Raw genomic sequence first — 9,943 nt, forward strand, 5'->3', positions numbered from 1 at the left:
TGGCCCCCGTGGCTTAAAGAACACACCATGCACGTGCGTGCAGCCCAATCCCAACTGCATGCATAAATAGAGAAGGGATTGTGGTGTAATCATGTCCCATTGGGATGCTTTCTCCTCTCTCTTTCTCTGGCAAGCGCATACACCTTACAGCATATTTAAAACAGGGGAAAAGGCATTGGATGAGATATAAAGGAGAAACTATCCTGACTGAGTTACAGTTTTAGAGAAAGACAAGTATGTTGCACCATGAGCTATAATACAAATTTTAAGAATTATAGCGACCAGCAGTTGGCAGAATGGCTATGTCAGTGGACTCCCATGTAGTCGACTACAGTTCGAGTCTCGGACCCGGTGGCTTAAACTCACGCTGGGTGCGTGTGAGTGCGTGTACAAGATCCCAAGAGGAGAATGGAGGAGAAGGGACTGTGGCATGGCCATCTCCCCCGGGAAGGGTGATTTCTCACCTTCTGTCTCTCTGTCTCTTTCTGGCGAGCGCACACGCCTTATAGCAAAACCAAAACAACAAAAAAAGGAATTATTTGGGACCAGTAGGTGGCGTGGTGTTTAAGGCACTGGACTGACCATGGTTCAAGTTCTGAGCCTGCTGGCTTGCTTTCTCACTCCCCACCCTGGTCAAATTAAAATGAATAAATAAAATTAAATAATTCTTTTTTCTATTATTATTATTATTTTGGAGAGGTTTTCACTATAGGGCGCGTGCGCTCGCCAGACAGACAGAGACAGAGAGACAGAAAGCGAGAAATCACCCCTCAGGGGGGATGGCCACACCTCAATCCCTTCTCCATTCTCCTCTCGGGATCCTGGGCACGCACGCACATGTGCCTGGCATAAGTTTTAAGCCACCAGGTCCGTAACGCGAACCATGGTCGACCACGTGGGAGTCCAGCGACATAGCCATTACGCCAACTGCTGGGCCCCCTATTATTTTTTAAAATTTGCTATCAGGCTTGTGTGTTCACCAGAAAGAAACAGAGAGAGGAAGTGAGAAAGCAAGCCTCCAGGTCTGGGACTCGACCTGCAGTCAGACGTGGGAGTCTAGCGCCCTAACCACCAGGCCACCTGCTGGCCCCAGAGCTATGATACAAATTAAAAAGATGAGAAGAAAACATTGCTAGAAGATACTATTTTTTAAAATTTGCTATCAGGCTTGTGTGTTCACCAGAAAGAAACAGAGAGAGGAAGTGAGAAAGCAAGCCTCCAGGTCTGGGACTCGACCTGCAGTCAGACGTGGGAGTCTAGCGCCCTAACCACCAGGCCACCTGCTGGCCCCAGAGCTATGATACAAATTAAAAAGATGAGAAGAAAACATTGCTAGAAGATACAGATATTGTAAGAGAGGACAGTATTCATTATAAATTTGATGTTTCTTCCCAATCAAACCACCCAGCTGTGTGCCTTGCAGCTAACGGCCAAGCAGGGGTGCCATCTGACCTGACAGAAGACAAGCATGTGCAGCTGAACGTGGGCCCTTCCCCAGTGCACTGACTGTCAACGTTACGGAGCAGGACAAGAGACTGGCATGTTTAATGAAAGTCAACTTCCTGGACGTCTTTCCAGAGATTCTGGTTCGGTACGTTTGGGGGGGGACTGCACACCTGGATCCCTAACAGGCGCTCTGATGCAGCTCTTCTGTACAGAGGTGCGTTCCACACTTGAACGTGCACACAGACCTCCGAACTGCAGCTATGCAACGGGCCTGGGGTAGGACCTGGGATTTTCTCTTTCTTTTTTTCTAGTTTATTTATTTCTTCTATGAGAGAGGGAGACAAAGAGACAAATAGAGACAGAAAACACCTCAACAAGGTCTCAATGCCATGGTCCACCTCAGCTTCAGCCAGCCCCAGGTCATAAGCTCATGCATGCTTGGCGTACTCAAGGGGGTCTCCAGGTGTGAACCCAGAACTTGCCCATGTAGGTCAGCCTCACAGAGCCACCTTACTTACTTACTTATCTATCTATCTGAGAAGTTTTTGCTATAGGGTGTGCACTCACCAGAAACAGAGACCGAAAGCGAGAAATCATCCCCCCCCAGGGGGGATGGTCATGCCACAATCCCTTCTCCTCCATTCTCCTCTCGGGATCTTGGGCACGCACGCACACACGGCGGGTGTGAGTTTAAGCCACCAGGTCCAGGATTTTGCATTTCTAACAAGGTCCCAAGTGACACGGATGCTGCTGATCCTGGGACTCCACTCAGAGTAGCACACTGCGGCCTGGTTTGGGGAAAAGATCCCGGAGCAGAGGTTTGTGGAGAATGCACTGCCAACATCTGTGTACCACTCTTGGTAAGGATGAGATGGGCATGACCACAACTGGAAGGGGTTTTACTGACATTCCTGTCCTACAGGTCTGAAGGCTGAGACCTGGTGACCACAGTGCTCTCTGGGCCACCTAGGAGGGAATACTGGCTTCACCAGAAGTTACGGGAGTTGGCAATCACACAGTACTCAGATTTACCTCTGAACCTGCTGTCTACCTGGATCTTGGCTGTGTTGCTAACAGCTTAAGCAAAAAGTCCTAATTTCTAAACACTGGCATCACAAACAGCGAGACTGAGGCAACTCCTCTGTATGGGAACCAGTGTCTGGAACAATCTAGATGTGGCCCTAACAGTACAGCTACGGATGCTCAGATCCGAGAGGGTGACGGAATTACTGCAAGGGATCTGAAACTCCATGTCCATAGACAAGGTTTAAATATATTATATATAATGTGTACCATATATATTTCATGTATAATCTTATAAATGTAATCAGACATCATTAAAATAAATTTTATTATATTTTTAAGTTTAAATTCATGATTGAAAGTACACAGTGCACACAGGAAAGATAGAGAAGAAAGAGAGAGACAGCCTCAGCAGGATCTCGCCACACCTCGGCTCTCTGACCCTAGTCCTCCCACTCATCAAGACCTTGGGCATGCGTACCCCCCAGCACGTTTTCAGGGTGACAGGACCCTAACCCTGGTCAGCCAGTGGCTTCCAGCACTGCAGTTCAGTATGCTACCACCTGCGCCACCAGGATGGGCCAAAATAAATTTTGAAAACACCTTCAATGTGAATAAATCCAAGTTAGTTATTGGATATTGTATATTTTCTCAATTAGCGAAGATGAAAAGATAATCACATATTCTTCAACCTTCACAATATTTTGACATTAATGACAGATCCTGTTTTCTAGAACTCAGCACGGGGAAATTCAAATCTTCTAGAGGATAAATTATGCACATGTGTCTACCTGAAAGATATACTCAAGTTGTACATGACTAGAGGTTTCATTTTATAAATCAAGAAAGAACATGATACAGAATTTAGCTTCACATGTTTTAATGAGGAATCTTTCTCACTATGTACAGGATTCTTTAACGGACGTAGGCTCACTAGCCAGGAGACCCGAGTAGCACCAAAACCCAAGGGCTGCTCAGGGCACTAAACGTTGACGGTCTTGGGTGGCTTCACGTCCTCAATTTCAGAAGCCAGCCAGCGGTACGTGCGATGACGCCGTAGCACCTCGATGGCCTTGTGTTCCAGGGGTGTCGCCTGAATACCAAGGTCTTCTAAGCCGGGCAGGTGAGGCAATGTCATGTCTGTGATGTGAATCTTCAAATACACAAAGGAGCACAGAGAGGTTGAAATGAACAAAGAATATAACGTGCTATCCTACCAAACACATAGACACGCTGGTCAGAGTCCATTACCAGGACTTAATTGCTTTCAGAGAACATGTGGCAGTTTTGGATTCTTAGAACTAGTTAAAAGTAGAACACAGAAAGGGAGCTTAAGGAGGGAGAAAAAGAAATTACTAAATAGCAGACCAAGGTCCCCAGCACTAAGCACAAGCTCTGGGCGCTGGCACCAGCTGTGCCATTCATACCGATTTAACCAAATAAATCCAGAGTGGGGAGCATGGCCAGTGCACCTGCCGGGGCTGGCTCACCGGGAGGGCTGAGGGACGAACTAGGGGCTGAAGCAGAACCAGCCCAGCCCCTACGTCCCTCCTGTGCCCGTTCTCTGAGCAGGGGCTTTCTCCCTTGGTTTTAACTTCTGAATTAAGGAGAAAACATAGCATCTGTCTCTTGCCACTGAGATAACTCAGCCCTCTCTGGTCCGGCTACTTTCAACCTGGCTAATGTGGACGGATGAACACCAAACCCCCCTCGTCTCCAGGGTGGGGAGTGACCTGTAAGACGTCCAAAGGTCCCAGGTCACCCAAAAGCAAAGGGGCAGAATCATTTCACCTAGATGGCATCAGTTTCTCGCGCTAGTCACTCAAAAGTCTGCAATTCTTTCACCAGTGCTCAGGTGGTCTCCAAACCAAATCCAAAACCCACTCAGCCCTGGCTGTCAACACTATCTCAGATATAAGTGGGAGAGGCGCATCAGGCTAAGATACCCTGACGGGTCTGACCATCAGTTCTGCCTCATCTTTCGTGGACGCACAGGGACATCATGGAAATGGTCTCAGCTCTCCAGACACAGTTTGTTAGAGGGGAGGGTGACAGCTGTCCATTCACGTCTGTTCCCTAAAACTATTTCCTCATCTTCCCCACACTTTAGCCTTCAGGTAACACTCAGAGAACTACTTGGTTGCTCCTTATCCACATACGGTCCTCAGGTCTGCAAGGCATAGCATTTTCATCTATCTTGCATGCTCCCTGGAGGCTCTTATACACAGGGCAAAGGGCCAACGGGGAAGAATGGCAGAGGGAGCAGCAAGATGGGATGAGCCGGAGCACTGGAGAGGACGGGGGCAGCAGGGGACGAGCTAGGAGACGCAGGGAGGGCAGCTGCGAGGGAGAGTGGGTAGACGAGACGGGCGTACAGCCTTGCTGTAAACTGAAAATGTTAGGACTATACAGATTTTCAAAATGCAAAGCTAAATAAGAAGGTGGGCGTAGAAACAGGTCTGGGACTGGTTTTGAAAGCTGTATGAATAAAGCTTGCTGATGGCCTGGGGCTGCTGGCCAACACAGCGTCAAGTACCGCTTTGGCTCTGCACGTGCAGTCGCACTACCACACGCCAGCGCTCCGTGGTCACGTGCTGCGAGAGGCTCGTGTCAGCGCGGGTGCAGAACACGCCATCACGCCAGAAGGACCTACTGGACGGCGCTGGTTTAGATCTGGTCTGGGAAAGGGGGATAAATCACAGGGAAATACGCGCATTTTGGGTTGGGTAACGGAGAACGGGGCTGCCGTTAGGACAGAGCCTAGGAAAGAAGCTGGTTTATGGCCTTATTTACGGGCAAGTTGTTTCAGAACGCCATAATCCATTCGAATAGCTGATGCCAGAGTCCAGGGTCCAGATGGGCTGCTCAGGGCTGGAGACTGAATTGTAGCGACAGGCCCAGAGCCAGCAGCTGTGGGACAAGGTGGGAGTCACTTAGCAAGGAGTGAAGACAAAGAACAGAAGGACAGAGCCCCTGGGTCCTGCAGAGGAATCAGGGAGAGCGGGGAGGCAGGAAGGGACGCTGAAAAGCACAGCCTAGAGAGAGCAGTGGCAGCAAGATGGTGTGGAGGGGCAGAACGCAGATGGAGAGACGGGGGTGCCACGGGCAGCAGGGGCCCTCACGGATGCCGCTCGCAGACGGATGGGATGAGGCCAGAGAAGCGACGGTTGAGTGACCCTGGGGGAGCAGGTTTGGGGGAGACGGGGACAACGCCTGGCTGGAACGGGCTAAGGGAAGAACGTGGCACATGACTGTCAACGGCAGGCACGACAGCTCCCACGGGAGCCGTGACAGAAAGGGACGCGAGCGAACAGCAAGCGGCTGGAGGGGCTAAGGGATGGGGAGGGCTTGGTCTAAAGAAGGCAGGCGGGCAGGGGGGGGCGGCACGAGGCCAGTCTGTAGGCGATGGGAATGATGCCACGAGGGAGAAAAACTGGCCGCGTCAAAGGCAGTAACGGAGCCCGTCCTGGAGCGGGTGAGGGTGGATGAGGGCCAGAGTCCAAGTGGAGGGGCTGCCATTACCAAGAACGGATATGAAATGGCCCAGAGCGAGGCGCGATCCAACAGCACACGAAGCCACACCCTCACCCTCCGCCTCTGCAGCACCCTGCCGAGCGCCTCCCAGGCGGGTGCTCCTACGCTCACACTCACCCGCTCCACTTTGTCCTTCGTTGTCCAGGGGTCAAACGGGCTAATCTCAAAGAGCTTCGCTAGCAGTCTGGAAAAAAGCACACGTACGGCACATGTGACGAGCGCCCCTTGCTCAGCGTAGGCTGCCGGCAGGCACAGGGAGGGAGGCTGCTACCGGGCACAAGCTCGCTCAGCTCTCGTTTTCGTGCTCGTAGGAGAACTGCACATCCTGGTGGCAGGACCCGCGGGCTGCCTGTTTCATCCCTGACTCCTTTCAAGCCAACCCAGCTGACTGCTATAACTGCTAGTATACCTCGTTCTCCTCCCCAAATACAATGGATCATGAAAACGGACACGAAATAAAGCAAAGAGGAAAAGATCCGACAGACGGTCAAGTCCGTGAAACCCAAACCACTCCAAGCCTCAAACATCCAAACAGGCTATTAAAGACATGGGACCCGCGGAGTGACATGCAACACGTGACACACAATCTCTGAAAGCAGGGCCCGGAAACAAACGACTCAAAAGGAAGGAGCAACCCCAGGTCTGACTGGAGTCTGGAAGAGGACCTAACAGTCAGGCAGGAGGGCTGCCTGCCTTGACTGTCTCTTCACTGCCAATAAAAACCACAGGTCCTCCTTCCACGTCATCTGAGCTCCTGTATGTGCCCTCAGGGCAGTGGACGTTAGTGGCTGAGAACTCCCCGTGGCCCCCACAGAGACCTGGGGGCCGGGGCCGGGAGGCTCTCCCCAGCTCTGCTTGTATCTATCTGATTTTCCTAGCAGGTCTTTACGTAAAACTCTACTCAACACAGGGTTCCGCTTTCTAAATGCTTGAAAAACATCGTTTCAACAGATGGTATAAATATCGCAAAAAGGAAGCTGAAGATTGGTCGGAATTTCTCCAGCAACACATAGCCTCAGATTCCAGCCAACTTGTCCCAATGACGGGACAAGACAACCTACTGGGCTAACCCAGCTTAACCAAACCCCGACAGACTCCCACCTTCTGCACTAGGCTTATGTGCCAATGGACCCCTCCTGGCCTCCTCGCTGCCCTCAGTGGCCATGCCGTGGGCACGTGCCGCGCCATCGGGCACACTCAGCTTTCTGCACCACCGGGTCTCCCTGCAACGAGGCCTGCACGGCCTCCACGGCACTGATGGCGCCATCGTACTGACCTCCCGCTGACATGGAAATGCGTGTAGTCTTAGTTTCCTTCCTTCATCTCACCTGCCTTCCCTGCAGCACTTCCTTCCCAGGTAATAACGGAGGGCTTACCGTGTGCCAGCCTCGCTCCGGGTGCTGCGGATATGAATGAAATAGCGACGTTTTCTCCCAAAACATCTACTCTACTTCGGACACCCCCCTTGCTTTGGTATTCAGGCTTGCCACCTCCTCATTTCCCACTTAAATGCCCGGTCGTGCGTCTTTCAGCCTCCTTCGTACGTGTGCCTACCCTGCCGGTCCTTTCAGTGGGGTACTCCTAGACTTCTGCAGCCCTCCTCTTCCTCACTCCGTACACTCTCCCTCCCTACCTTATAGCGATTATGAGAATTAAATGAGACAATCAAATCGTCTGAAAACAGGACACCCTCCACAAATACTGGGCCACACTGCCCTCCAGCTGCCCACCTTCCTGACACCCACACTGGACTGTGAGCGGTCTCAAGGCTCTCAGCAGCACCTGAAGGTCACGCCCAGGTCACAGAACCTACCCCACCTGGATATCAGGCCAGTTTAACACAGAAGGGGCCCTTTCCCATTTCCGGGAGAGTGGTGTGAAATAGAAGAAAATATCATTGTTCCCTTGCACATCGTCCAGCAAGGCACTCTCCATATTAAAATCCTAGAGGTCGGCTTGTCCATGTGAACCTCGATTTCCCTCGCAGACACCTCTGATGCCTCCCTAGGCCAACCTCATGACATGGGAGCACCTCCAAGTGAGAGACGCAGAGACCGCCCTTCACCAACAAACATCCTCCCAACGGCCCTAGTGGAGGGCATCGGGAGCGAGGGCAGGCGTTCGCCCCTTCTAGGAAGCAGCACTTCACTTACTGAAAGGCAAAATGTGGCAAGGGGTAGGGGACGAACGGCCTGTGCGTCATAGCGAAGATGTACTGCACCAGGTCGAACAGGAGGTACCGGTTTGGCCTACAGAGAGAAAACAGTTTCAAACTATCTGCTGCGCACGAGTTTTAATCTAACAAAATAAACATTTCCTTATGAAAAAGATTTACATAAGTAACCCCACCTATGATCCCATCGCCAAAGACAACATTAATACATCCGATTTATGCCCTTCTCATCCCCTTACAGTCACACATTCTTTGTTTTTATAAATATAAGATTACATAGGACCAGCAGATGATGTAACGGAACTCCACATAGTCAACTGCAGTTCGAGTCCCAGACCTGGCAGCTTAAAACTCACCTGGCGTGTGTGCATGCATGCCCAAAATCCTATGAGGAGGTGATTTCTTGCTTTCTGTCTCTGTTTTTCTTTGTCTCTCTGTCTTTCTCTGTCTCTCTGGTAAGCTCATTTACCCTAAAGCAAAAATCTTTCTAACAAAAAATAAAATTATATAATATATCCTACTATGTACTGTCTTTTTCACTTAATATTACATCTAAATCACCTTTCTCCCATTATTTCTATTGTATTTCTAAAGAATTATTTATGTATTTAATTTTATTTGTTATTATTTTTTAATCCAACCAGTGAGAGAGAGAAAGAGGAAGTGAGAAAGCAAGCTGCCAGGTCCAGGACTCAAACTGCAGTCAGCCACGTGTGAAACCAGTACCTCAACCACCATACCACCTGACAGCCTCACTATTGCATATTTAATGATTATACCTATTATAATACATTGCACACAATCACAGATATTTTGGCAATTCCCAGTTTGGAGGTAGTTAAGCTATTAAAGAATCTTTCTCTTTTATAAAAACACTGTTAGTAACACTTAAATTAACATTCTTATAATAAATATTTCTACACATTCATAATTATGCATTTAGAATATATTTCTAGAAGTGAAACTAGTCAAAGTATAATCTCAAGTTTTAAAGCTCTTAAAGAATACTTCTAAAGTACCTTACAAATAGTCACTTCAATTTAAATACAATGCTAGTAAGAATGTCCCCTCAGCAAAAGAGTGCAGCCATAAAAAGTAAACAAACAAGGGACCAGCAGATGGCACAATGGTTACATCTCTGGACTCCCACATGGCCACCCGTGGTTTGAGTCCCAGACCAGTGGCTTGAAATTTATGCCAGGCACATGTGCGTGTGTGCCCCAGATCCCAAGAGGAGAATGGGACTGTGGCTGGTGCGTGGCCACCCCCCCAGCGAGGTGATTTCTTGCTTTCTGTCTTTCTGTATCTCTCTGTCCCTCTGGCGAGCACATGGACCCTACAGCAAAAATCTCTCTCTAAAAAAAAGATTAAACTTAAAATAATAATAAGTAAAATAGGGCTAGGCAGGGATATAGCAGTAACACAACTGGGATCGCCAGAGCAGGGTCCTGGGTTGGCACCCCAGGACCTGTCTAAGCACAGGTGTGTGCCCAAGATCCAGGCTGGCTGAGATCAAGGGTGGTTCACAGCCTGGGGACCCTGGTGGGAGTGCCTCTATCTCCCTGTCTTCTGTCTCTCACTTTCATGAGAGAAATAAGCAAACTTTTTAAAAATTTTGCAAATCTATTCTTTTTTATTTTTTATTTTTTGGAGAGGTTTTTGCTATAGGGCACATGCGCTCGCCAGACAGACAGAGACAGACAGACAGAAAGCGAGAAATCATCCCCTAGGGGGGATGACCATGCTGCAATCCCTTCTTCTCCATTC

The 9,943-nt window shown here is 49.5% G+C and overlaps 1 protein-coding gene across 1 annotated transcript in view; it reads right to left on the reverse strand.

Annotated features, from left to right (window-relative positions):
* Nucleotides 1-3,327: 3,327 nt before the first annotated feature.
* NDUFA9 (NADH:ubiquinone oxidoreductase subunit A9) overlaps nt 3,328-9,943 on the reverse strand; it is a 44,561-nt gene continuing 37,945 nt past the window's right edge. Inside the window, exons 9-11 of the mRNA XM_006172024.3 lie at nt 8,157-8,252; nt 6,121-6,187; nt 3,328-3,622 (exon numbers count right to left, since the gene is read on the reverse strand). Coding sequence (XP_006172086.1) covers nt 3,452-3,622; nt 6,121-6,187; nt 8,157-8,252 — 334 coding nt within the window. The 3' untranslated portion in view covers nt 3,328-3,451. The remainder of the gene's footprint in view (nt 3,623-6,120; nt 6,188-8,156; nt 8,253-9,943) is intronic.

Source organism: Tupaia chinensis, unplaced genomic scaffold, assembly GCF_000334495.1.
Source record: "Tupaia chinensis unplaced genomic scaffold, TupChi_1.0 Scaffold150288_1, whole genome shotgun sequence".
In the NCBI taxonomy this organism is placed as follows: Eukaryota; Metazoa; Chordata; class Mammalia; order Scandentia; family Tupaiidae; genus Tupaia; species Tupaia belangeri.